At 38.3% G+C, this 27,945-nt stretch overlaps 2 protein-coding genes across 6 annotated transcripts in view; one reads left to right on the top strand and one right to left on the bottom strand.

The window, feature by feature from the left end:
* LOC122468999 (protein only RNase P catalytic subunit) overlaps nt 1-3,386 on the bottom strand; it is a 128,787-nt gene extending 125,401 nt beyond the window's left edge. The window contains exons 1-2 of one of the 2 annotated variants that reach the window (XM_043555979.1): nt 3,273-3,386; nt 1,635-2,917 (exon numbers count right to left, since the gene is read on the bottom strand). In XM_043555979.1, the coding sequence (XP_043411914.1) occupies nt 1,635-2,620 (986 nt within the window). In that variant the 5' untranslated portion in view covers nt 2,621-2,917; nt 3,273-3,386. The remainder of the gene's footprint in view (nt 1-1,634; nt 2,918-3,272) is intronic. The other variant, XM_043555981.1, reaches the window with a different exon arrangement.
* A 276-nt stretch (nt 3,387-3,662) lies between these two features.
* Nucleotides 3,663-27,603, top strand: PPP2R3C (protein phosphatase 2 regulatory subunit B''gamma). 4 transcript variants are annotated; one of them, XM_043555986.1, is made up of 13 exons: nt 3,663-3,969; nt 8,915-9,042; nt 12,082-12,186; nt 12,832-12,944; nt 13,384-13,481; nt 15,117-15,187; nt 18,301-18,433; nt 18,844-18,899; nt 18,977-19,052; nt 19,778-19,914; nt 22,012-22,149; nt 25,182-25,241; nt 27,298-27,603. In XM_043555986.1, the coding sequence occupies exons 1-13, from the start codon at nt 3,921-3,923 to the stop codon at nt 27,484-27,486; spliced, it is 1,353 nt and encodes a 450-aa protein (XP_043411921.1). In that variant the 5' UTR covers nt 3,663-3,920; the 3' UTR covers nt 27,487-27,603. The 4 variants fall into 4 exon arrangements, with proteins under 4 accessions (XP_043411921.1, XP_043411920.1, XP_043411922.1 ...); XM_043555985.1 differs by having other exon boundaries at nt 3,683-3,978; XM_043555987.1 differs by lacking the exon at nt 8,915-9,042 and having other exon boundaries at nt 3,870-3,978.
* The last annotated feature ends 342 nt before the right edge of the window (nt 27,604-27,945 follow it).

The following is a 27,945-nucleotide window of genomic DNA, read 5'->3' as shown; positions in this document are numbered from 1 at the left end:
GGTGATACACTGTGATGGGGCTAAGGAGGGAACAGTACCATACTGTGGACCTCCTTCCCTTCACTTCTCCTCTGGTCATTCAACCCTCATCTTCAAGTCTAAATCTACTTTCACGGGATTGTGCAGCTAACATTAATAGCGTAACCTCTAAATCAAACTCAACTCTTTCTCCATGAAGCTGCCAGAGATTGTTCCTGCCCAGAGTAATTCCTTCCCTTACACTATCTTCTTATACACCACTATTAACTGTCAAGTATTGCATCCTCCATTAGGTTGTGAATGCCATCATAATAGATCTTACATCACAAAACACCCAAAGTGCCTACCCAAATGGAAGCATTCAAAACTACCTCATTTATTTGCTCAATCAATGTATTCCTTTTTTTTCTCTCACATATACTACCATCAGTTTCTAAGGACTCTGTTGCCTTCTCCTTCCCTAGTTCATAATTCAGGATCTCATCATCTCTCATTCAAACCTACAATTGCCTCCAAACAGATCTTCCTATTTCCAATCTTAATCCCTCTCCAACCTTTTTCTCTGTTTTGGCAATTACCTTTTTTATTTTTATTTTTTAATTTATTTTTTGAGAGAGAGAGGAGAGTGAGTGCACACGCAAGAGAGCAGGGAAGGGGCAGAGAGAGAGAGAGAGGGAGACAATCTTAAGCAGGCTCCATGCTCAGCATGGAGCCTGACACAGGGCTCAATCTCATAACCCTGAGATTAGGTCTCATGACCTGAGCCAAAATTAAGAGTGGGATGCTTAACCGACTGAGCCAGGTGCCCTGGAACTCTACTCTAAGGTAACAGAACAAAACCCAAAATCCTTGGCATTCAAATAATTTCGCAATCTAGCTCCTCCACTCATATTCAACAAATTTGTTAAACAAGATAATTAAACATGATTGCTACTTCAAAGCTCTGTGCAAAGGATATACATATAGTTGAAAAGAGAAAACAGAAAAAGAATGAATTTTTTTGAAAGTGCCTAAAAAAAATTAGTAGTGAATCAGTGAATAAAAAACTGAAGCAATAAATAGGGTCACAGCCAGGAACGTGAACAAAAAGCAAAGGGAAAGCAGAGAGCCTTGGAGAGAGCAGTTGGGTGATGGTAAGATACAAAATGAACTGGAATGAAGAGATTTTCCATTTTTAACACTCACATATCATGTCTGCTCAGGCTTCCCTTATCTGTTCTAAACATCCAAGTTGATGAAATGCATAGATTAAACAGATACCAGTCACTAGGTTTCAGAAGAACTTCTGAAAATACTAATATGATCCAAAGACAGCTCCAGTTTTCTTGCTATAAACTCCAACCATAAGTACTATTGGTAGGCACATCAAAGTGAATACCTCAGAAAAAACAGATGATCCTTCCAAACAGAAAAAATACATAAAAACATACAAATGATCTATAATTTCCCTTTTATGTGATGAATGGAAAATACAACAACTTGTTTATGCTATTACTTTTTTTAAAGAGAGAAAATGTTGTCTTTAAGGAGAAATAAATCTCAAGGAAGGAAAGTATAATTTGAATAGAGTAATTCTCAGCAACAAAAAAAGGAGGCAGCTGCTTTTAGGTAACAGTATTGAATTAAAAACATACATATAAAAAAATTAAAATTACCTCTCAAACCATGTTTTTATACTGTGTGCAAATGATTCCCCAGGATATAGATGATTATTTCTTAGATACAAAAGAATGTCAAATAGCTTGTTTGAATACTGATCATCTTTTATGTTTTTTCCAAAATCAAAGAATGCTTTTAAAGTTTTCAACATAGGAATAAGATTATGACCCAACAATTCCTGATACAAATTCCACGCTAGGTTTACATCTTGGTGAAGGAGGGCTCCCTCGATACAATCATTGTAGTTCTTTTTTGAAGGAATCATGACTTTTTTGATATCCTCTAACAGCAGCAAGGCCTCTTTCCATCTGTCTGAGTGGATTAATCCTCGGATGAGAAGAGTATATCCTCCAGGTTCTAACCTCTTGTATCTGGCTTTCATGATTTCATAGACATCAATAACTTCTGCTATATGTTTATGAAAGACGCAGAGATACAAATACTTGACCAGCAAATTATAGCCTACAATACCATTGTTTTTTGCAGCTACCCAGGCTAACAAAGATTTGGCCACATCTATAGAGCTATGGCAGTGAGCCATTTGTGAAATGATCCAATTTTCAAAATTAGCCTTTCCTTTGAAATCTTCCTTGAATTTATCCCACTCTTCTGAATTCAGAGGTCTTGTTGGAAGTTGAATAGTGTTCCTCACAGGTGGCAAGGCATGATCTTCCCTATGAGTATTCATCTGTGATCTCTTCTTTGCTGCTCCAGCAGCAAAAAGATGGGAATCAGAAGAAACTTGATTACTGCCTTCATCTCCTTTCCTGAGATATCTGGCCTTGGCAATCAGAAGATTCACTGCTTTAGTATTTTGTGGAGACACCGCTTTAAGAGAAAACCACTTCTGTTGGTTCCTGATGCCACAATAGTCTTTGAGAAAGAGAGAGAAATAAGAGTGTCCTGGGCCTACGCTAAGGTATGGGTTGCTCTTCCAAAACTTAGGAAGGCTTCGAATACCAGTGAAACAGAAAGTCATCATGCGGTGAGATCAGCACCAGATATAATTAGAGAGATGTTCATAAAGCCCCTACTTCTACAGCGTAATTAAGGAATTGGGCGTGAGGGGCGAAGAACCAAAGCACAATTTCTTAAAAGATGATTTTCATTTTCTCACAGACAAATCAAGGATCTGCTTTTTGGGCTATGAATACAACGAAGTCTGGTGAGTTCTCTCCATTAAACAACCATCCAGGGACAGCCAATGTTAGTCACAAGTCCCAGAACCAGGCGATAGGGCAGGAATCTTCTGGTGGCAGATAAATTCCAACCTATAAACCTGAGGAAAAAGCACAAGGAGGTCCGTCCAATTTGTTTCGCGTGTGTGCCCTTGAAAAAAGGTAGGATCCCATGGGAGCCTTGCTGACGGAAGGGCTTAAAGTGGAAAACCGCTACCAGGAGTCCCCAACCCCAGACCTAGCAGCAGCATGGACAGCGGCGAAAGCCCAAGTCTAGGAGCCCTGGGCCTGCATTACAACCCTCCCAGGCCGCCAAAGACGTCAGGTAAGGATATGAGGGCAGGGGAGGTGGGGAGACAGCAGAGCCAACAATTCAAGTAAGGAAGGGAGGTACACAAAGGTCACTGCCTGCTGTGTACGAACCGATCACAATGTTCACTCCATTCAACAACTCACCTCAGCACTCACGCTGAACGCAACCATAAACACGGCGGAAACTACCGCATCCAGAATGCACCGCGAGGGCCCGGACCGCGGGGGCGTGACAGAACTCGACGCGAGCGTTTCGCTGGGCCGTAGGGCGATTAAAAAAACTACTTTGAAGCTTTTAGTGGCAGAATTGGCTGTTGACGTCTGCTACATTCAGAGAACCTTTATGGCCTCTAGATATCAGCAATGAGCAATGAAAAGAAATTGTGAAGGAAGAAAACCTTCCCCCCCGCCCCATCCCCGGGCCGGAAACGCTTAAGGACTCTTGAGTCACGTGGCCCATATGCGCCTAAGCCCCAAGTTAAAGAACAACGTGGGGCTTCCTTATCCTGAACCTTTCAAATTGGACTTGGTGAAGTTGGGTGCTGACTTGCAGAGGATTGTTTTTAACGTCCCTTTCAAGTCCGTGTTGCCCGCTGTTAACGTGATTAGCCGTTTTCGCCGCAGTGGCAATAATCGTTTGTTCGCCTCTTCAGCCGACTTCCGCCCATGTCCAACATGGCGATTGAATATTCCTGACCTTTACGGGGTTGGGCGGTGATTGCTGTCTGAGCTGGTAGGGGGTGGAGCGGTTAGTAAACAGCAAATGCAGGAGCTTCTGCGCGGGAGTCAGCCATGGACTGGAAAGAAATTCTTCGCCGGCGATTAGCGACGCCCAGCACCGGTACTAACAGTGAGTTTGGGAGGGGCTGCTCGCAGAGATAGCCAGGCCCTAAATTCCTGAAGATGCGGGGAGATGCGGGAGAAGCAGCTACTGGGAGCCGCACTTTACGCTTCTAAGGAAGCTCTCTCGATAAAGGCAGTTGGACTGTGATTTAGGGTTACTGAAAGGTTTGATCCCCACTTCCCGGGAAAAGGAGTTGCGGAATGAGGAGCTACCTTAGCACCAACTTACGTGGCTGTGACCTAGGCTTTTGAGGAATAATTGAGAATCCCAGTCCCAACAACTCTTTAATCCTACTATCACCTATAATCCATTGCTCTTTTGTCTTTTTATTATCACACTTTTTTTTTACTTCCCTCCTTAATACATTTTAGATTTCATAATGTATTTTTCCCTTATCCCTTCCCTTCACCTTCACCCTTGCCTGTTAACCAACCTGGTTAAAACTATCTTTCCTATTTCACACGTGCCTTCAGGGTAGCCAAAAGTGGCTGGAGAAAAACGAAACCATGGTGAATGGTCTCACTTTTAGTTCATGTCCACGAACCTAAAGGAAGTGTTTCAGTCATTTATTTACACATATTCCTTGTTTCCTTACACTCAGTTCTGGCAGTTCTCATCTTCCAGACATCCAGTTCTCTAGTATACCCTACCTACTCTTTATCTTCAGTTGATGAACTTGTATATGTATTTGAGAAAGTCGGATCTCACCTGTTCCCACTTACCATTTCTATCAGCCCTTTCCTCACCGTAGATGCCCATACACTCTGCCTTTACTGTTAAAATGAACTAATTGTCCCTGCTCCTATTTGAGACAATTCCTCCACTCCAACATTAGATCATGCTCCGTTTCTTTTATTCACTCTCATCTTCTCTCTCAGCTGTTATCAGATTTTCCTTCTTTATTGGATCATTTCCATCAACTGACAAACATGTTATAATATACTCCATGTAAGAAAAATATTTTTTTAAACATTTATTTTATTTTTGAGAGACAGAGATAGAGCATGAGCAGGGGAGGGGCAGAGAGAGAGGGAGACACAGAATCTTAGGCAGGCTCCAGGCTCTGAGCTGTCAGTGCAGAGCCCGATGCGGGGCTCGAACTCATGGGCCGCGAGATCATGACCTGAGCGGAAGTCGGACGCTTAACCAACTGAGCCACCCAGGCGCCCCAGAGAAACATTTCTTCTCACATCTCCTTCCAGCTTTTGCTACATTTTTCTGTGCCGTTTATAGGAAAAGTTACATGTACTTGTACATCCTCGTCACTCTTCTCTTTTTTGAATTTTTTATAACATTTATTTATTTTTTGAGAGAGAGAGACACGGAGTGCGAGCAGGGGGCGGGCAGAGAGAGAGACACACAGAATCCGAGGCAGGCTCCATGCCCCTGTCAGCACAGAGCCCAATGTGGGGTTCAAACTCATGAACCACAAGATCATGACCTGAGCCAAAGTCAGAGGCCTAACCGACTGAGCCACCCACGTGCCCCATTCTCTGCTTTGCTCTTTTTTTTTTTTTAATGTTTATTTATTTTTGAGAGATAGACACACAGTGTGAACAGGGGAGGGTCAGAGAGAGAGGGAGACACAGAATCTGAAGCAGACTCCAGGCTTTGAGCTGTCAGCACAGAGCCCGATGTGGGGGCTCAAACTCACAAGCTGTGAGATCATGACCTGAGTCAGACGCCCAACCCACTGGGGCACCCGGGCGTCCCCTCTGCTTCGCTCTTAAACCCACCCCATTGCATGCTTGTTATGTGCCAAGTACTGTTCTAGGCTATAGCAGTAAACAAAACAGATTAAAAAAAAAAGTCCTTGTAGAACTTAAGCTTTAGTGTTGGGAGAGATAAATAAAATAATAAGTAAATCATTTAGGTTGTACAGCTTCTATTTAAGGCTGTTTCCTTCAGTGGTGTGCTAGATCCCATTTTTACCTATTCAAAGGTGTACTCCTGCAGTTGTCTCTGTCTCCTGCACCAGGTTTTCTTTCTCAGTCATTCCTATCAGTATTTAAACATGGTGGTATTTCTCTCACCTTAAGAAATGTTCTTGTCTTAAACTTCTACCTCTTAGCTATGCCTCATTTTCCTGTTCACCTTATATTATTGCTTGTTAAAAGAACTGTTGATTATGGGGTGCCTGGGTGGCTCAGTCGGTTGGGCGTCTGACTTCGGCTCGGGTCATCATCTCGCCATCCTTGAGTTCGAGCCCCACATTGGGCTCCGTGCTGACAGCTCAGAGCCTGGAGCCTGCTTCGGATTCTGTGTCTCCCTCTGTCTGCCCCTCCCCCACTTATGCTCTGTCTCTCTCTCTCTCTCTCTCTCTCTCTGTCAAAAATAAATAACTTAAAAAAAAACCTGTTGATTAAATCTGTACTGTAATTCCTGCTTGTCAAGATCATTAGTGATCTCTGTGTTGTTCCAGTGGTCAGTGTTTAGTCCTCACTTTCCTTGACCTGCCAGGGATATAGTAGTTCACTCTCGTTTTAAGTATACTTTTCTCTCTTGGTTTCTGGGAGACACACTCCCTTAGTTTTCTTCTCACCTCATCAGTCATCCCTTCTCAATCTTTGTTTTCTTCTCCCCAGCAATTTACCATCAGAGTGCCCAAAGCTAAGTCCTTGGTCAGCTTCTATTCTATTCTCTATCTACACTTACCTTCATGGTGAAATTAACCATTATTTTTAAGGCTTTAAATACTGTATATTTGCTTTTGTCTCCTAAATGTGTATTTCCACTTCCCAAATGCCAGACTCATATATCTAATTGCCTACTTGACATGGCCACTTGGTTTTAATAGGAATCTTTTTTTTTTTTTTTTTTTGAGAGAGAGAGAGCACGTGCGCAAGCCAGGAGAGAGGCAGAGGGAGAAAGAGAGAGAGGGGGAGAGAGAGAGAGAGAGAGAGAGAGAGAGAGAATCTTAAGCAGGCTGCATGCTCAGTGAGGAGTGGGGTTTGATCCCATGACCCTGGGGTCATGACCTGCGCTGAAATCAAGAGTCGGATGCTCAACCAACTGAGCCACCCAAGCACCCCTGTAATAGGTATCTTAATCTTAATTTATCCAAGACTGAACTCCTGCTTTCCTTTCTAACTTGCTCACTGGTAGCTTTCCACCTTTTTGATATTGGCCACCCCATCTGCTCAGGTCAAAATCTTTAGAGATATGTTCAGCTGCTCTTTTTCTCTGATATCCACATCCAGTGTGTTTGCAAATCCTGGGACTAAAAAGAAAATATATCTAGAATATTTACTCCTAACTGCCTCCACTGCAGCCACCATGATCCAGGCCTCCACCATCTGTCACCTGGATTGCTGCATTAGCCTCCTAATTGTTTCTGGTGGCTCTCTCCCTCACCAATGAGCTAGTGGCCTTGTCTCCCATTAATCTGCCTTCCCTCATCTATGTTGCCTCTGGCCCACTCTGCTACAGCCACACTCACTGCCTCCCTCTTCCCTGGACACACCAGGCACACTCCTCTATCTTAGGGCCTTGACACTGGCTATTTCCTTGCCTGGTATGCCCTTCTCCCATGATATCTGGATAGCCTGCTTCCTTGCCTTCTTCAGTTTTTTGCCCAGTTTCATCTCCATGAAGCTTTCCCAGACACTGTTGAAAGTGTTGTGTGTATGTATGGACACATGTGCATGTGTCCACTCACACATATATTTGTGTGTCCCTAGAATAGTTGAGTGAAAAAAGAATGAGTGAAATAATGAAAATGACTCTAGGGGTTTGGGCTTGGGTGACTGGATGAATACCATTAACTGGGATAGAAACATGGAATTAGGAGAAGAGTAGTGAGGTGAGGAATAGGAAATTATTAGGTATGTTGGAGTGTGAGGATGAAAATATTTTGTTTTGAATGTATGAGTTTAGAGTTCAAGAGCAGTGTCTGTGTTAGTGACATACACTTGGGACTTAGAAGTCACACTACAAAAGTTGAAATGAGGAAGAAAGAGTAACAAAAATAAATAGCCAGAAAATAAGAGAATCGACAGTGTGGTCCAAGGTTAGGAATTAACATGGCACATGTGGCAGAAATGCAGGCATAAGAGAGGTTTAGGGGAACAACTATAGGCATGTTGGAAGGAAGTGGAAAGAGGAAGAGGAGGAGGAAAGTAAACTATTGAGAAAATAGACCCCAGAATTGAAGATTTCAGTGAGGCTGAAGTGTAGGTATGATGACAGTGAGGTTTTGAATACCAGGAGGAGAGAAAAGTTATCTGAGGGTATATGAGAGTTTAAGATTTTATATAAGGTTAGTATATTTAGGAGCAGATAAGATCTGCGGTCTTGCCATGGAACTGAGTGACAGAGGTGACCCCCTCTTCAGAGTTGAGGTGTCATGGTTACTATCATAAACGTTATCCTTCCTTGATGATTAATGCAAGACATTGAGGTGAAGAACACTGCACCAGTTGCTATGGTCAACAAACTGGCAGACTGACTAAATATGATGGCTATAGGCCAGCTGCAGGTGGTTTGGTGGGTAATAGCATCCTGAGGTCTGAGCTCAGATGGACGGGGTTTGCATTAGGTAGAGGAACAGTGATTGCAAGCTGAAACTCATATGAGGTCCAGGACTGTTTTCTTACTGCTCTAGCCCCAGTGTCTAATAGTGCTCTATACGTAGTAGGTGCTCAGTAAGTACTTTTGATGGAATGAATCATGAACATGCCAGAAGTCTGTAAGGGAGGCAGTGACTTGAGAAAGAGACAAGTATAGTGATAAAAAGAAGTGAAAGGAGCAGCTGAGATATGGTTGAAGTTGCAGGGGAGGCTTTTTCAGTGGAAGATAGTGATTCTTCCTGTTTTCAGAAAATTAATATAGATGTTCAGTATCTAAGCACAATTTTCAATGTCTTTTTTGCACTGTAATTACCCTATGGTAAAAAATACTTATTCCAAAAGTGCTTTTCCCTTTTAATCTATTTTGTTACCAGAAAAAAAAAGTGAACAAGAATTAAAAGATGAAGAAATGGATTTATTTACCAAATACTACTCAGAATGGAAAGGAGATAGGAAAAACACAAATGAATTCTATAAGACCATTCCCCGGTTTTATTATAGGGTAAGTGGTATCTAAGCAAATGTCTTACAGAGTTTATAAGTGAAATGTAATTTTTAAAATGGGATCAGCATCTTTTATTTTGTATAAATACAGGATTATATTTAAAATTTTATGTAGTCTTTCATTGTAGTTGATCTTATTGTTTTGGAATTGATATATCTCAGGGCTTGATATAAATTGGTGTAAGAACACAAAGTTGTTACTTGGCCCCCTTTTTTTGGGTTACTGGTTTTTTATTCCTCATTTTCCTATGGATATTTGTGGTAGGTATTCTGTTGGATTATGTTGTCTTTTTATAAGACTTAGGTTTACTTGGCTGATCACCATTTTTAACTTTTGTCTTTTACTCGTGTTCTAAGGTATAATACATTTTGCTCAAGGTTGAACTTAAAAATAGATTAAAATGGAAAACTTGAAAAGTTAGACTCAATTATGTTTCCTCATGCCAAAACCATGAAGTCTTTGATAAAGATTATAGTAAACAGTAAGACCTTAAGAAAGCTACTTAGAGCTGAAGTTGAAGGAATAAGACCTATTTAGTATTATGTAAAATGTGACCACTGTAGAAAAGTTAACTGTGGAATTTTAGCAGAATGTCTCTTAAACCTGTTACCTTCTAAACTCAATTATAACAATATTTACAAAGAAAGTAGGAGCAATGTATTAATATAAGTGAATTACCCAGATATTCTTCAAGTACAAACTTATTTCTTCAAGTACAAACTTTTTCCAAGTAAAACAGTGTGGACATTCCTCAAAAAATTAAAAATAGTTCTACCCTATGACCCAGCAATAGCACTGCTAAGAATTTACCCAAGGGATACAGGAGTGCTGATGCATAGGGGCACTTGTACCCCAATGTTTATAGCAGCACTTTAACAATAGCCAAATTATGGAAAGAGCCTAAAAGTCCATCAACTGATGAATGGATAAAGAAATTGTGGTTTATATACACAATGGAATACTACTTGGCAATGAGAAAGAATGAAATATGGCCTTTTGTAGCAACGTGGATGGAACTGGAGAGTGTGATGCTAAGTGAAATAAGTCATACAGAGAAAGACAGATACCATGTGTTTTCACTCCTATGTGGATCCTGAGAAACTTAACAGAAGACCATGGGGGAGGGGAAGGAAAAAAAAAAGTTAGAGCGGGAGGGAGCCAAACCATAAGAAACTCTTAAAAACTGAGAATAAACTGAGGGTTGATGGGGGGGGTGGGAAGGAGGGTGGGGTGGGTAATGGTCATTGAGGAGGGCACCTGTTGGAAGGAGCACTGGGTGTTGTATGAAAACCAATTTGACAATAAATTTCATATTAAAAAAAAAAAACTTTTTCCAAGTAAACCATTTTTATTGGAAACCTTTTTATAATACTGTTTGGCAGTCTTTTAAGAATGATATGACTATGGGTGCCTGGCTTGCTCAATTGGTAGAGCATCCAAATCTTGATCTTGGGGTCATGAGTTTGAGCCCCACATCAGGTGTAGAAATTACTTAAAATAAAATCTTTTTAAAAATTATATAACTAAGCCACATTTGTCATGGAAAAGAGAAAATACAGCTGATATTTTCCCATAACATTGCAGACATATAAGTATTTTTGCATGAATTCTTCTACATGCTTCTGTGTACATGTATGTGTTTAGCAAAAATGGGATGATATCATACATACTTCTGCTTTTTGTATTTCATAATTTCTTAAACAGTCCACTAGACAACTGAAAATTTTCGGTAGTCTGGGGGCACAGGAAGGGAATTGACATTTATTGAGTGCCAGTGTACTTCAGAGCATTTTATATTCATGATTTCATTTAATCAGGATTATGAAATAGTATCTTACTAACCCAGGAACAGCCCTTAGATGTTGATATGATCCCATTTCTGAACCCAGGAGTCCATTTTCCTGTATTTCCAGTACTAACCTTTGGCTTGCCATTGTGGTTCCTGAGGGAAACCCCTATGTCCCATTTCTGTTTCTTCCTTCTCTCTGTGACCTCTTCCAGATCCCAGATGGTTTCCTGTCTGCAGATGCGGATTTGTGGGATGTTCTTTTTGTTGTTTCTTCTCTCTCTGTCTTTCCACAGCCTTGGAGAACCTAGTATCTTTATCTTTGGTCACCACTTCTCTCCTTGGCAGATTAGCTGGTTGACTAGCCACTGGAGCACAGTCAGAGTTTCATCCCCAGCCTTACTTCCCAATACTTCTTCCTTTTCATGGGAGGGATGGCATCTTAATTCTTGGAAATGAAAGGTGGAAATCATGGCTAATTTGGATTATGGTTACTTAGCCACATTTAATGGGGCAGAGATATGGAAGAAGAAATCCTTGAAGCAAATTGTTTGAAGTCGAATTGGAATGAGTCATTTTTAAGCCCTGTTTATGGAAATCACTCCAGTGGGCACACCCTCTACTTGGAGGGGAACATAATAGACACTGGCTTGACCATTTCCAAGGAGTAAGATCATCCAGGCTCAGAAGTCATACTCTGCTAAGGCGGTCTATCTTCAGTTAGTCCTAATTTCATTCTGTCAGTCTAAGGTTATAGTGGAAAGAGCACTCTGAGAATATAAAATGAAACTTGGGCTGGACTGTTAGTTCTTTCTAGGCAGGGATATGGTCTTGCTGATCATTGAATTCTCTGTGGATCTTTTTTTTAAATGTGTGTTTATTTTTGAGAGAGAGAGAGTGTGTGTGCATACAAGTAGGGGAGGGGCATAGAGAGGTAGGGACAGAGGATCTGAAATGGGCTCTGCACTGACAGCAGAGAGTCCGATGCAGGGCTCAAACTCAACAAACCGTGAGATTATGTCCTGAGCTGAAGTTGGACACTTAGAACTGACTGGGCCACCCAGGTGCCCCTAAATGAACTTTTTAAATTAATAACTTGAAGTTAAGAAAAATTGAGATGCAAAAAGTAATTTGAGGGTGTGTACTTAATTTATGTACTATTTTATGAGGCCAAATATATTTTACATAATCCAAAACTGTGTAAATCCTAGAATTTAGGTGTAGAGAAATTAACTCTAGTGTATTTTTAGCTGCCAGCTGAAGATGAAGTCTTACTACAAAAATTAAGAGAGGAATCCAGAGCTGTCTTTCTGCAGAGGAAAAGCAGAGAACTATTAGATAATGAAGAATTACAGGTAAGCATAGAATAAAAGGTTGCTTTGGATGTTAGCTATTTTGTATTTGTACTAAAGTCATACAGGATCTCAGGGTTTCTTAATGGAATCACTGCTGCAGAGTGGGTGAAGGCCCTGGAGCAATGGTTCCTGTCAAAGTCAGCTGCAGAACTTGCTTGGGCACAGTTCTCCCCAAAATAGTTTTGTTTTTTAAAGTCCCTAGGTGGAAACCAATTTGACAATAAACTTCATATATTGGAAAAAAATAAAAAGTCCCTAGGTGATTCTAACAAGGCCAAAGTTGAGAGCCACAAGTATGGGGTCAAACTGGGGGGGTTCACATCCTAGTCAGGCTCTGTGATCTTGGACAGTGGACTTAACATTTCTGTGCTCCAAATCTCATTTATAAAGTAGAGATAACAGTGTCTATGTCACATAGTTATATGGATTAAGGAAGTGCTGTATAAGAAAACTTTAAACTTAGGCATTCAATAAATGCTAGCTATTTGTATTATGTTCTTAGTAATCAAAAGGATAATAGGGGATAAGATTCATCTTAATACTAAATTTCTATCAGGCTACCATTTTAATGGAAATAACACATTTAACCAATGTTAAATTTTGTTTTGTTAACTGTAACATCTTCATTTCTGCAATTCTCCTAAGAACTTATGGTTTTTGCTGGATAAGCACCAAACACCACCTATGATTGGAGAGGAAGCAATGATTAATTATGAAAATTTTTTGAAAGTTGGTGAAAAAGCTGGACCAAAGTGCAAGTAAGAATAGTATAACTAACAAAGGAGTATGTTAAACATTTTAAATGCCTCAAATAAATGTTAATGAAAATAATAAGCCAGTGGGGTGACAATTTGAGTCCATTTGAGTTATTAATCAAGTTTAATAAAATTAGTCAAAATTCTATTGGTATGAAGTTGTTAAAAGAAATAATACTTTATAGTATGGAGTATTTACATACCTTGCAACTACATATATATAGTACATTTATTTACAACAGTATGGGCTTTCATTCTTAGGATGATAAAATACAAAGATGTATGACTTAATATTTTAAGTTTTGAACTACAATTCTCACTTTGATTTTTTTCATTTTGATTTTTAATTCTTTGGATTCATGCTGTTGTTAACTAATTCAGTATAGAAGTCATTTTTATATTATGTTGGCAGATGATTTTAATCTTTATTTCCTTTCCTTAGGCAGTTTTTTACAGCAAAAGTCTTTGCTAAACTCCTTCATACAGACTCTTACGGAAGAATTTCTATTATGCAATTCTTCAATTATGTCATGAGGAAAGGTGATTTCATTTTCATTGTGCTTAAATTCCTCTGGGAATCAAAGAGTTTTTGGTACATGCTTTTATAGTATCCCTTCCATGTGAAACAACTCTCTTAGTAAGTCTGAATAGCAGAATTTCACCCAGATTTGTTTTCTTATTACTCCATTTCTCTCCTGGAATTTACTAGAGCTGAGATTTCTTACCATAAATTTGGGTTCATTATTATAAACAAAACAAAAACATGTATCCTAAAGATACTAACTAAAAAATATTAGGGGTGCCTGGGTGGCTCAGTTGGTTAAGTAGCCAACTCTTCATTTTGGCTCAAGTCGTGATCCCAAGGTCATGGGATTAAGCCCCGCGTTGGGCTCTGCACTGAGTGTAGAGCCTGCTGTAGATTCTCTCTCTCTCCCTCTGCCCCTCTCCCCCACTTGTATGCTCTCTTTTTCTAAATAAATTAAATAAATACATACATACATACTATATATTAAGGCTAAACCAAGAGTTTTAATGTATGGTGATTTAAATTATTTTAATTCACTGGTAATTCTATTTCACCAATATACAGTTGACTCTTGAACAACACAAGGGTTGGGGTACTGACCTCCCATGTAGTCAAAATGAGTATAAGTTTTGACTCCCCCAAAACTGACCTGTTAATAGCTTGTTATTGACTGGAAGCTTTTCCAATAATATAAACAGTTGATTAACCCATATTATATATGTTATATGTATTCCATACTGTATTCTTACAATAAAGGAAACCAGAGAAAAGAATGTTAAGAAAATTGTAAGGTGGGGCACCTGGCTAGCTCAGTTAGTGGAGTGTATAACTCTTGATCTCAGGGTTGTACGTTCGAGCCCCATGTTATTTGTAGAGATTACTTAAAAAAAAGGGGTGCCTGGGTGGCTCAGTCAGTTCAGTCTCCAACTCTTGATCTTAGTTCAGGTCTTGATCTCAGGGTCGTGAGTTCAAGCCCTGCATTGGGCCCTGCATTGGGCTCTGCACTGGGCATGAAGCCTACTTGGAGAAAAAAAAAAAAAAAAAAAAACATAAGGAAGAGAAAGTACATTTATAGTACTATACTGTATTTATTGAAAAAAAATCCATGTATAAGTGGGCCCACACTGTTCAGACCCATGTTGTTCAAGGGTCAGCTGTATTGTAGGTTGAGTTGCCTGAGGATAGTTTCAAATTCAAAATTGTAGCATCACATTCTAGGAGTTTTTATTAAACAACCTGGAGTTATGATTCCTATTAAGTTCCAGAAAGATCTGTGAAGTTCTAGATGTATGATTTTTAACTAATACTTAGTCACAGTAATAACCTCGGCAGAATAAATGCACCTTCATTGAAGGCATAACATTACAATTGCTGTCCCTTTTTGGTGAAACACCAAGTTTAATGGATGTAGAACAATATTCTCAAGGGCATGAACTTTATTGTCACTTTAGGCAGGGTAGACGTGTTGATACCTGCCATTAATTATATGGTATATTTCATTACAAACAATTTTGGGGTAATATATGTGTGAGAAATGTTTGTAGAGTTACTAGTTTGTCCCCCTAATCTAGCTGTCTATCTCCTTTTATCCAAATATATGCTAAAGGACAGATCTTAAAATTACATTTCATCTTCTTATGTATTGTCAGTTTGGCTTCATCAAACAAGAATAGGACTCAGTTTATATGATGTTGCTGGACAAGGGTACCTTCGGGAATCTGTAAGTATTAACCTATTTTAATAATTACTGTAGACACCAAAATGTTAACAGTAGTTATCACTGGTTGGGTTACAGGTGATTCTTATATTGTTTTTGTTTTTGCAAATAATGTGTTCCCCCCAAAAAACTTTTAAAATGTACATTGACCACAAGAATTCCTTTTTAGATTCTTTTCCTCCAACTTTTTTTCTCCAACTTCTAAAAAGAGCCTTTCAAAAAGAAAATAAAAAGAATATAGTGTTTTAACAGCATTAAAACTCATTAAAGAAACAGAGGAAAGCTTTTGGTTATTCATGAGTGTCATAAATGATAGGGCCAGGAATTTTTTCAGGCTGACAAAGATCAAAAAGTTCGTTAATGCATTTAAGAAGGGAATATAAAATAGGGTGTGGTTTCCCAGACTCTCAATTCATGGTGCCCTTAGTATCTCCGTAATTTTTGCATAGTTCCTCTACATCAAAAGAAATACCTAACAGTTGCATTTATTAACCAGCTGGTTCTAAACAATTTATGAAAGTATCCATTAAGCTTATTATTGTATTAGCCATTTGAAAAAATAATACACATAAGTTGAAAATAAGTAATATTTTTGCTTCATTCTTAAATTACAATTACTAACGGAATCTGTGCCCATGGAGCAATGTATGGGTAGTCAAACTTGGCAATTAGATTGGACAGTCATCCTCATTTCCTATTCCATACTAATTTTCCTGTGGTACTTGCTTTATCACCACAACCATCAAGAACCTAGCTTTGCAAAGACTGATGTCATTAAAAAGCACATATCTCAATCAGTGTTGAAAATGTGAACTACCTTGAGCTCATAGCTCTAGCTCATAGTGACATCTATTATGTACTCTCTGGCAGATGTCACTGTTCTCCTGAAATTTTGAAAATACCCTGCTGCACCCCTGTGAGCTTACTGCAGCATTCCTGGGGCACAATTTGGGAACTGTTGGTTTAGCCTTGACTTGCTGGTGGGAGTGTAAAGTAGGTGTGGGCTTTTGGAGCAAGGTGGGAAATTTGCCAGTGTCTATCAAAATTATGAACATGCACATTCTTAAAAAAATTTTTTTTAACGTTTATTCATTTTTGAGAGAAAAGAGCATGAGTGGGGGAGGGGCAGAGAGAGATGGAGACAGAATCCAAAGCAGGCTCCGGGCTCTGAGCTGTCAGCACAGAGCCCAATGCGGGGCTTGAACTCACTGACTGTGAGATCATGACTTGAGCCGAAGTTGGACATTTAACCGACTGAGCCACCCAGGCGCCCCTGAACATGCACATTCTTTGACTCAGCAATTTCACTTACAGAAATTATGTCCCATGTTCTCTCATAATATCTGTGAATGGAAAATTAGCTTATTGTCCCTGGAGTATTGTTTTTAGTATCACAAAAGATTAGAAACAGTCTAAATGTCCATCAGTAGAAGACTGGTTAAATGGATTATGGTACACATTTACAACTACATGGATGGAACTAGAGTGTATTAAGTTAAGCGAAATTAGCCAGAGAAAGACAAATATCATATGTCCTCACTGATTTGAGGAATTTAAGATACAAAACAGATGAACATAAAGGAAGGGAAGCAAAATTATATAAAAACAAGGAGGAGGACAAAACGTTAAGAGACTCTTAAGTATAGAGAACAAACAGGGTTGCTGGAGGGGTTCATGGAAGGGGGGATGGACTAAACGGGTAGAGGCATTAAAGAATCTACTCTTGAAATCATTGTTGCACTATATGCTAACTAACTTGGATGTAAATTTAAAAATGAATTAATTAAAAAAATGAAAAGAGAGCAAAAAAATAAATAAAAATTGGGGTGCCTGGGTGGCTCAGTCGGTTGAGCGCCCAGGTCATGATCTCATGCTCATGAGTTCGAGCCCCGCGTCCAGCTCTGTGCTGACAGCCCAGAGCCTGAAGCCTGCTTTGGATTCTCGGTCTCCCTCTCTCTCTGCCCCTCACCTGCTTGCGTGCTCTCTCTCTATCTCTCTCAAAAATAAATAAATATAAAAATTTTTTTTGAAAATAAATGGATTATGGTACATCTGTACAATGAAAAAAATACATAACTATTTAAAAACAAGAACCTTGGGGTGCCTAAGTGGCTCAGTCGGGTAGGCGTCCAATTTCAGCTCAGGTCATAATCTCATGGTTTGTGAGTTCAAGCCCCACATCAGGCTCTGTGCTCACAGCTCACAGCTTGGAGCCTGCTTCAGATTCTGTGCCTCCCTCTCTCTCTGCCCCTGTCCCCCTTTCTCTCTCTCTCTATCTTTCTCCCTCTCTCAAAAATAAATATTTTTTTAAAAATTTAAATACAAAAATTTAAAAAATAAAAGCAAGAAGCTCTTTGAGAGCCAGGATTGAATGACTATAAAGTATGTTAAGTGATAAAAGCAAGATACAGAAGAATTTGCATAGTTTGCTGCTATATCCTTCATAAAAAGAGAAAGAGAGGGGCTCCTGGTGGTTCAGTTAGTTAAGCAGCCAACTTCAGGTCATGGTCTCACAGCTCAAAGGCTTGTGAATTTGAGCCCCATGTCGGGCTCTGTGCTGAGAGCTCAGAGCCTGGAGCCTGCTTCGGATTCTGTGTCTCCTTCTCTCCCTGCCCCTCGCCTGCTCATGGTCGGTCTCTCTCTCTCTCTCTCTCTCTCAAAAATAAATAAACATTAAAAAAAATTTTTTAAGAGAAAGAGAAATACACATATATATGTATTGGTCTGTATGTGCATAAGTTATTTTGGAAAGATGCATCAGAAGCTGATAAGGTTACCTCTGGGAAGAGGAAATTTCAGACGAGACTTTCAGTGAATACTTTTTGTTCCTTTTGAATTTGGAATTTTGTAGAATGTATTACTCAAAAATATGTTAAAATTGAAATAAAAAATAAATTTGTAGAAACACAATTTAATATGTTTACCACTCACATAGTTATATAACTAATTTAAGTAGTTTAATTATTTAATTTAAGTTTTACCACTCACATAGTTAATATACTATTAATGCTGAATGATTTTTAGGACTGAAATTCAATATTCCAGTATCTAATGAAGAAACAAGATTAGACATTTAACACTTTGATTTAACATTTTGATTTGTTTTATTCTTTCAGGACTTAGAAAACTACATATTGGAACTTATCCCTACTTTGCCACAATTAGATGGGCTGGAAAAGTCTTTTTACTCCTTTTATGTTTGTACAGCAGTTAGGAAGTTCTTCTTCTTTTTAGACCCTCTAAGAACAGGTAAAAGAAAATCTTATCTTAGATATTATAAGGATATTATTCTAAATCTTAATAAGCAGAGAAGTCATTAAGATGTCATTTATTTTTCTAACATGTCATTGCCCTTAATATATAAATATTTTTTATGATTTATTTGCACCAACTATAACGAGCTGTGTGACACTGGGCATGTCACCTAGCCTCTAAAATGGTGTATGAATTGGTTAATCAGTGGCTCCTTCCAGTTCTAAAAAACAGTTATTCTGTTCTGATACTTGCTCTTCCTGTTATGTAATATACAGAGAATTGGTTCTTTTTGATGTAAAATATGAAACTTTAAAATACCAATTGTGTGATTACTCTTCTAAAATACCTTTATAAAATTGAGTTCCTCTATTTTTTTTAAATGAAATTGTGTTTGTTCTTTAAAGGGAAAATTAAAATTCAAGATATTTTAGCATGCAGCTTCCTAGATGATTTATTGGAGGTAAATATGTTTTTAAAATACTTAATTATATCACTTGACAGTTACTGTCTTCTAATCATGTCTCTGTGTTTATTTAGTTAAGGGATGAGGAACTGTCCAAAGAGAGTCAAGAAACTAATTGGTTTTCTGCACCTTCTGCCTTAAGGGTTTATGGTATGGTTCCTATCATAATGCTAAAATTTGAGTTATCCTTTCCTCGGTTAATTGGTGTTCAAAGAACAGTTTTATACATAGGCTAATTTAGCTTAGGATCAAAGTATTCTAATTACCTTAAGAGCTAGTATTATAAATTACTAAAATTTACTTGTCATTTTCTTGCTCTTTAACAGAACATACAGAATGTAATTTGACCCTTTCTTAATGACTCAGGAGCATCTTTATGAACATCAGCTATTATCTTGCATTGTGATTAAAATGCCACTGCTGTCAGTGTTCTGAGGGAGGCAGGTGTTCTAGGGACTGTTTGCTTATTTCCTTTAATTTCATTAGTCTGCTACACTATTCTCTTGGGTGGTCTTCTGATTCATTTTGGCATCCTTGATCTCTGCTTTCAAATACTAACATTTCAGTGCTTTTTATTGACCCCTATCTCTCTCTAATTTCAACACCTAGGAAAGTTTTAAACGCCTGCAAACTGAAAACAAATAATGATGTGGAATAGCCCAAAGGCCATGGCCTTCATGATGGGTTTTCTTTGACTGGTTCTAGCTTAAGGGCTGGTGTGACAGAGTCTAGGGATAGTTGATCTTAGGGCACTACCCTAATATAGTTTGAAAATCAAAGTATTAGCCAATAGAAAGAACTTTTTGTGTTTATTCTTTTGTATTCTAATTAGAATTTTACTTTTGTCATGTCTTTTTATAACTTTTGTTCCCAAGGCCAGTATTTGAATCTTGATAAGGATCACAATGGCATGCTCAGTAAAGAAGAACTCTCCCGCTATGGAACAGCAACCATGACCAATGTCTTCTTAGACCGTGTTTTCCAGGAGTGTCTCACATATGATGGAGAAATGGTAGTAGTTTAAAGCTCTGATAAGTTTTAAAAATTTAGGCTCCCACAACTCCCACAAACCCTTTTCTTGATGTGATACAGCATTATTTTTACATCTATCTTAAAAAGTCCGAACTAATCAAATTGTTTGAGTTTTGGAGACTTTGATCTTAAGGAAAGTTCACTTTAAACATGGACTCAGGACAAATACAAAATTTTAATATTTTCATTTCATTATCGTCTTTTTTTTTAATGTTTCAAGTTTTTATTTAAATTCTAGTTAGTTAACATACTGTGTAATATTAGTTTAAGGAGTAGAATTTAGTGATTCATCACTTATATAACACCCAGTGCTCATCACAACACGTATCCTCCTTAATACCCATCACCCATTTAGCCTATCCTCTGCCCACCTCCCCTGAAGAGTATGGACTAGTGAGAAAACAAAAAAAAAAAAATCTCAAATGGGCAAATCCTATCGACTGTTTTCATATAGATGATTCATTCTTTAAACTACCAGGTCAGGTATAGTACCACAGATGCCATGGTTTAAATCTAAGAATCAGGTTGTATTATTTTCTGTAAGTGGCTATGTTAGTACCTAACAATTAACATGCACCTGTCCTTTTATCACAACAATGCAAAATACTTTAGGAAATTCTAACTAGTATTTTATGTTTTTTTGTTTATTTATTTTGAGAGAGAGTGAGAGTGCACGGGGGAAGGGCAGGGTAAGAGGGGAGAGAATCCCAAGCAGGCTCCACACTGTCGGCACAGAGCCCACTGTGGGGCTCTAACTCATGAAATGTGAGATCACGACCTGAGCTGAAACCGAGTCGGACACTTAACTGACTGAGCCACCCGGGTGCCCATCTAGCGTTTTAAAATCACCATCCTTGCTGTTAAAAACACATGTTAGGGATCTGATAAATTGTCAAATGAATGACAGTTAAGAAATGGTCGGGGCGCCTGGGTGGCGCAGTCGGTTGAGCGTCCAACTTCAGCCAGGTCACGATCTTGCGGTCCGTGAGTTCGAGCCCCGCGTCAGGCTCTGGGCTGATGGCTCAGAGCCTGGAGCCTGTTTCCGATTCTGTGTCTCCCTCTCTCTCTGTCCCCCAAAAAATAAATAAACGTTGAAAAAAAAATTTTAAAGAAATGGTCATATTGTCAGAAGAGAATTGGGGTTTTAGGTTTTATCATTTAGCTTTAATAGCAGTTTTCTGAATAACATAATTGATAGCTGGTGGCACAGGAAAAAGAGGGAAAGGTGCAGAAACTCTGCTTTGTGACTCCTACGGCTGTCTACACTTAAGAGTGAGGAGCTTGTACTATTCTAATGACTTCTGGTGAATAAAGTAAACCAGAGGCTTCAACTGTGAATGGAGTTAGACCATGATGAGGCTGCATCTCTTTAGCTCTTTATATTGCAATTTATGCAAAAAGGAATTCTTAATGTTAGCCTAAAAAAGTATTTTCCAAGAATATAAATTTTTTTTCTAAGTGAGAATGTCTCAAGTGTTCTTTTCACCATGCAAAAGTAATCTGAATATGCCTTTTTTGTAGAGAAATCTTTCTGTTCTCCTTATGTCATTCTAGCTTTTATTTGTGCTTTTTTCCATTTCTTTGCAGGAGAACAGTTTCAGTTAAAGTAGAATGTCTGGTAGTCTTAAGATGGCTTCTTACTGGAAATCATCTGATTTAAAAATGTTTAAACAGTATTTCAAAGTAACTATTTAAACATACTATTCTATTCATTCCAGATAAACTCCCCCCCCCGCCAAAACTGACCACATTGAAATGAAGATGCTAATTTAGTGGCATTGTACGATAGCTTGGTCACTGTCCTGTCCATTTCAAAGGCATAATCAAAGAAAATTACTCCTTAAAGCAGCAAATCTCTCGTAAGAAAATGAGCTGTGTCCCCCAGACTATTCCCAATACAGATTAACTGCTAAGTAGAATTCCTAGAAACCAATATTAAGTATACAAGTGAATGTCTCATTTCATATTAAAAAAAATTGCCATCTTTGATTGTAAAATGGCTTCAATTCATTAGATACTCACTTGAAAAGTTAATTCCAAATAAGGCTTCTAATGAACATCCTTTTCTTTTCTGTAGGACTATAAGACCTACCTGGACTTTGTTCTTGCGTTAGAGAATCGAAAAGAACCTGCAGCTCTGCAGTATATTTTCAAATTACTTGATATTGAGAACAAAGGATATCTGAATGTCTTTTCACTTAATTACTTCTTCAGGGTAAGTCTCATTTAACAAAACGTTTACTAATAGATGTTAGAAGCAAATCAAGTCTGCTTTTAGTTTTTTTTTTTTTTCCTATTTAAATTGACTAAAAGCTGATTAGATTAGTTGTAGAACACTAAAAAAGTGCAAATATGTAAGGGGTTATACTGGACATGGAGATACAGATATGCATGAGAAATTCGTTGCTTTGGTGATCAAAAACTAATGTGTAAAATCCTACAGAGGCTTCAATTAAACAGTTCAGAAAAGGTAGAACTTTTGCAGACTTTGGTAGTAGTAGATTCTTTTATTTTTTATTTATTTTTTTAAATGTTTATTTTTTTGAGACAGAGAGAGACAGAGCATGAACAGGGGAGGGCCAGAGAGAGAGGGAGACACAGAATCCGAGGTGGTCTCCAGGCTCTGAGCTGTCAGCACAGAGCCTGATGTGGGGATTAAACTCACGGATGGTGAGGTCATGACCTGAGCTGAAGTCAGACGCCCAACCGACTGAGCCACCCAGGCGCCCCAGTAGTAGATCCTTTTAAATGCTGTGCTGTAAAAAAAAAATTTATTTTTGTATGTATATATTATTTATTTTTGAGAGAGACATGCAGACAGAACACAGGCAGGGGAGGAGCAGAGAGAGACACAGAATCCGAAGCAGGCTCCAGGCTCCAAGCTGTCAGCACAGAGCCCGACATGGGGTTCACACTCACAGACTGTGGGATCATGACCTGAGCTGAAGTTGGACGCTTAACTGACTGAGCCACCCAAGCGCCCCTTATTATCATATTTAAAATAATTTTAGAACTGGCTAGGGGCGCCTGGGTGACTCAGCCAGTTGGGCATCTGACTCTTGATTTCGGCTCAGGTCATGATCCCAGACTCATGGGATTGAGCCCCACGTCAGGTTCTATGCTGTCAGCCCAGAGCCTGCTTGGGATTCTCTCTCTCCCTCTGCCCCTCACCCGTGTCACACGTGCACTCTCTAATAAACAAAAAGAAAGTAACTTAGAAATAGGAATAATAATAAATTTAAAACTGGCTAGAATTGTGTGCCACATTTCAGCATGAAAACATTATTGCTGAAGTACTTATATTGCACCTTAGGTGGTCTCAGGGAATAACATGATGAGTTCTGAAGGGAAATTTAATTGTATCTTATCTGATAAGCCTTCAGGTGCACAAGGTATAAAAGTAGGAATGTCTGCCCTTTTAAGACAAATCATTACTAAATTTGGTGACTTTTCCATTTGGTAGAATAATTTTGTATAGTAGTATTTCATTCCATTACCTTAGAAGACTAAGTGATTTTTATATGGTTAAGACAACAGTAGGAAGAAATGGCTTTTTTTAAATGATAAAAATGACATTTTCACATCTTTCTCATAAACCATTTTTCTCCAGAGGCTTTCTCTTTGCCATTTAAAAATTTTAGGTATTTTAAAAATAACTATTTGGTTTCTGAGTTTCATACTATGTATTTCTTAGTTTCATGTTAAATTCTCTAAAACTTCCATTATGATTTCCTAGGTCGTAATGACTGCAAATATTAGGATAAATTACAAATACAGTATTAGTATACATTTTTTAGAAACTGAGTCAATGGCTAATATAAGAAGATAATACCAACTCATCATAGGGATCTCCCACTTTAGGCAGACCTATTCAATGAAGATTCAATTTTAGGAAAACAAAGTAAATGTTATCTTTTGGAAGTTAAACCCTCAACTCTTTTTCATAAAGATTTCTTTATAACATTCTTATAATACTAAATTTTGTCAAATATTTTATATTGGGGTGCCTGGGTGGTTCATTCGCTTAGTGTCCGATTCTTGATTTCAGCTCAGGTCATGATTCCACGGTCGCAAAATCGAGCTGTGTGCTTAAGATTCTTTCTCTCTCCCTCTGCCCCTCCTGCTTGCTCTCATTTATTTTATCAAAGTATTTAGGCTTGGTTGTGTGGGCTAAGGTAATTATTTATTGGTACTGAGTCCTGGAGTCCTAAGCTGTTCATAAAGTCTTTGTACGTCAGTATTCCAGTTATAAAGTGGGCCTAGATGTTGCACTCTAGATCATACCTCCAGGTCTACCCCTCTAGTAGCTGGGGGTGTACTTAAAGATTCTCATCTACTTCAAAGAGATGCCCTGTGCACACACTGATACCAGTGGCACCACATACTGAGTAAGCACCTGCAACGTATTTATTTGGCTATTTACCAAGAATTTTCCAGTGAATGACTCTCACCTAAAATATTTATTAGTCCAACTGGATCACAGTAGTTTCTTTAGTTAGGGTTTTTTGTTGTTGTTCTTAAAGGTTATAAAAAAGTTTGAGGGAGTTTTGCTTACATTTTTTTCTGTCAAGTAGAAGGCAAAGTATAGGGTGGGAGGCAGAGGTGGCGTATTGGGTGTCTTAAAGAATGGTGAGGGTATGGGGCGCCTAGGTGGCTCAGTAGGTTAAGTGGCCGACTTCAGCTCAGGTCATGATCTCACGGTTTGTGGGTTCAAGCCCCGTGTCAGGCTCTGTGCTGACAGCTCAGATCCTGGAACCTGCTTCGGATTCTGTGTCTACCTCTTTCTCTTCCCCTTTCCTGCTCCCGCGCTCTCTCTCTCTCTCTCAAAAATAAACATACATTAAAAAATTAAAAAAAAAAAAAAAAAAAGAACGGTGAGGGTTTGAACAGCATTCCTGGAAAATGAGTGGATCAGGCATCACAGATTAATCGCTAGGCCATGTAAAGGCCGATCTGAGGTTGGAGACCATTCCTATATATAGTAGCAATAATCTGTAGACTTTTTTTTCTGGGATTCTCAATAGCAACGTTATGTATCTTGAAAGGTTGGTAGTTACACTGAAATTGTTTAAGTTTGGCCAACTGGATGTGAAGCAAGGTCAAGGAAGTTGAGAATATTGGCAAGAGTGGTTGAAATGATAAGGCTTGTGGTCTGATAGGAAAGGAAGTGGAACTAGAAAGGGGCCTTGGGACAGGAAGGGGGCTGTTGTGCATTTTTTATTTACAGACTTATTTCTATCCATACAGGCCATACAGGAACTAATGAAAATCCATGGACAAGATCCAGTTTCATTTCAAGATGTCAAGGTTACCTTTTCTTTCCTTTTCAGTAAGGTCTACACCCACACAGAGCTTGAAGTCATGACCAGGAGTTGCATGCTCTACTAACTGAGCCAGCCAGGCTCCTCTACCTTTTCTTTTAATATATGTAATACAGATAATCACCTATATTAAATGAAATTTTATATGAAAGAAACTTATGAACTATGAAGTGAATGAAATCAAGTATTTGCTGTTACTTGCTCTGAACCAATATTTAAATCATTAGTAACTGAGACCACACTTGGACTAATGATTTGTTTAGTTAATGATTTTAGCATGTCAGTCTGTATTTTCATCGGAAGCATTCATTCATTTGATTGAAAATTAAGAGAATCCATATAACCTGCATCCTTTGGCAGCCTATTCCAAGTTAAAATGAATTTTTAACTTGGTAACTATAGTTGACCCTTGAACAACACAGGAGCTAGGGGCAATACCCTCCCTGCTCACCCAAGCAGTTGGAAATCCACGTATAACTTTTTAAAAAATGTTTATTTATTTTGAGAGAGAAAGAGAGTGTGTGTGCAAGCAGGGGAGAGGCAAAGAGAGGGAGAGGATCCCAAGCAGGCTCCACGCTGTCAACAGAACCCGATGCAAGACTCGATCCCACAGAACCGTGAGATCATGACCTGAGCTGAAATCAAGAGTCAGATGCTTAACCAACTGAGCCACCCAGGCGCCCCCCTCTCCCCCACCTATAACTTTTGACCCCCTGGAACTTAATTAATAGCCTACTTTTGACTGGAAGCCTCACATAAACAATGACATAAACAGTTAACACATATTTTATATATTACATGTTTTATATACTATATTTTTAAAAATGAAGCTAGGGAAAAAATATTGAGAAAATCGTAAGGAAAAGAAAATGCATTTACTGTATACTGTATTTATCAAAAATATCTATGTCTAAGTGGACCCATCCATTTCAAGTCCATATTGTTCAAGAATCAACTATATTTAGGTTTGGACACTTTTTAAATCTGCTACTTCAAAGGTCTTGCTTGCTTTGATACTATTACGGAGACATCAGTCTTACAATATGAAAACTACCACTGTTTGAAACACGTGCTGCTACTTAGCATTTTTGTAGACTTTACCAGCTATGAAAAACATTCAGTATCTGGTACAGATTCAGGTTCAGGCTAAGTAAATAATAAAATAACACATCCAGTTTTAATTAAGTATAAAACAATAATAATAATAAATGAGACAAATCTGAAACTATGCAACAGGCAATCTAAGAATTAGTAATTTTAAATTGCCACTAACCTAGAAAGGGACATTTCACAAACATACAAGATTAAAAGCTCATAGATTTCATTTACCTGAATTCTTCTAATCTTTTTAAAATGTAATCTCCCTCTTTAAATGCTACTAAATCCTGAGTAATTTTCCTGCAAAAAGATTAGAAAACGTGCATCTAATTCCTTGTAAATATTCATATAGTATACCTCATAATATAGAAGAGATTTTTCCATCTATTCCAGTAACTTTTAGCACAATTTCATGGTCATTCTGGAATTCCTTGATACTGAATGTCCCTCACCCACCACCCATCTTAGATCCAGAGTATAAAACATTGACATCACTATTGGAAATGAAGCGTTGTCATTATCTTGGCTCTGGAAGCATTTAAGTTTTTAGTTTGAGCTGAGTTTGCACTTAAATCAAGACCTTGCTTTACCAACAATTAGAAGACAACATTAAAGTATAAGATACTTATCATGTATTCAAAGAACACTGCATTAGTTTTACCACTAATTAGCTATATAGCTTGGATCAGATGAAACTCCAAGCCTCAGTTTCTTTCTCTCTTAAGATGAGAGATACCTAAGGAATACCACATACCTAAGGAATCTTCCAGTAAAAATTTGATTGTGTGTAGGGAAAAGGAGTTGTCTGTTAAATGGAAAAGAAAAAAACTAGAACAAAAAATTTTACATGAGGTCAAGTGCCAGCCTTGAATTTCACATCACTATATGAAAGAAATTAAGTTCATCAGGTACCAGGTTTCATTGTATTTTTTTCTCTCTCACAGGATGAAATCTTTGACATGGTTAAACCAAAGGATCCTTTGAAAATCTCTCTTCAGGATTTAATCAACAGTAATCAAGGAGACACAGTCACCACCATTCTAATCGATCTGAATGGCTTCTGGACTTATGAGAACAGAGAAGCCCTTGTTGCAAATGACAATGAAAACTCTGCAGACCTTGATGATACATGATCTCTCAAAGACTAGACTGTGTTCATTAAGATAAACTTGAATGCTGCATGCAAAACCTTTCAAGCTGGATCCTTAGAAATGGCCTAAATAAAATACTTTATATGCCTATAGAACACAGCAAATGTTCTGGTTATTGGAATTTTGTTTGCAGTAGTTGGAAAGCAATAGGATGAAATGTTTTAGGAGGTAGTAAATTCTGGTTCCACTTAGCTCAAGTAAGGCAAGTGTGATTTGGTAAAGGTAGGAGTCCACTTTAAACCTATATCATCTTCAGAAATGAAGTTTTCATGGGATATTTCTGACATTAGACATTAAGAATTTGCATATTTGAGGGATAATTTATTTATATGTGGTCACTTAACCTTGAGTCTTCTAAAGCATTAAGTGTATCAGAGATTATAAACTTACCCATTCATTAGAAGAGAGCCATTTCATTTCTGGGTTAGAAGTCTTTGGACG

The sequence above is a fragment of the Prionailurus bengalensis genome, chromosome B3 (genome assembly GCF_016509475.1).
Source record: "Prionailurus bengalensis isolate Pbe53 chromosome B3, Fcat_Pben_1.1_paternal_pri, whole genome shotgun sequence".
Lineage (NCBI taxonomy): Eukaryota > Metazoa > Chordata > Mammalia > Carnivora > Felidae > Prionailurus > Prionailurus bengalensis.
This window is presented reverse-complemented; position numbering and strand designations above follow the sequence as displayed.

Coding starts and splice junctions, on each gene's coding strand:
- PPP2R3C (XM_043555985.1), top strand. CDS start 3,921: ATGGACTGGAAAGAAATTCTTCGCCGGCGATTAGCGACGCCCAGCACC. Junction 13,482..15,116: donor CAATTATGTCATGAGGAAAG/GTGATTTCATTT, acceptor ATGTATTGTCAG/TTTGGCTTCATCAAACAAGA. Junction 18,900..18,976: donor TCCTAGATGATTTATTGGAG/GTAAATATGTTT, acceptor GTGTTTATTTAG/TTAAGGGATGAGGAACTGTC.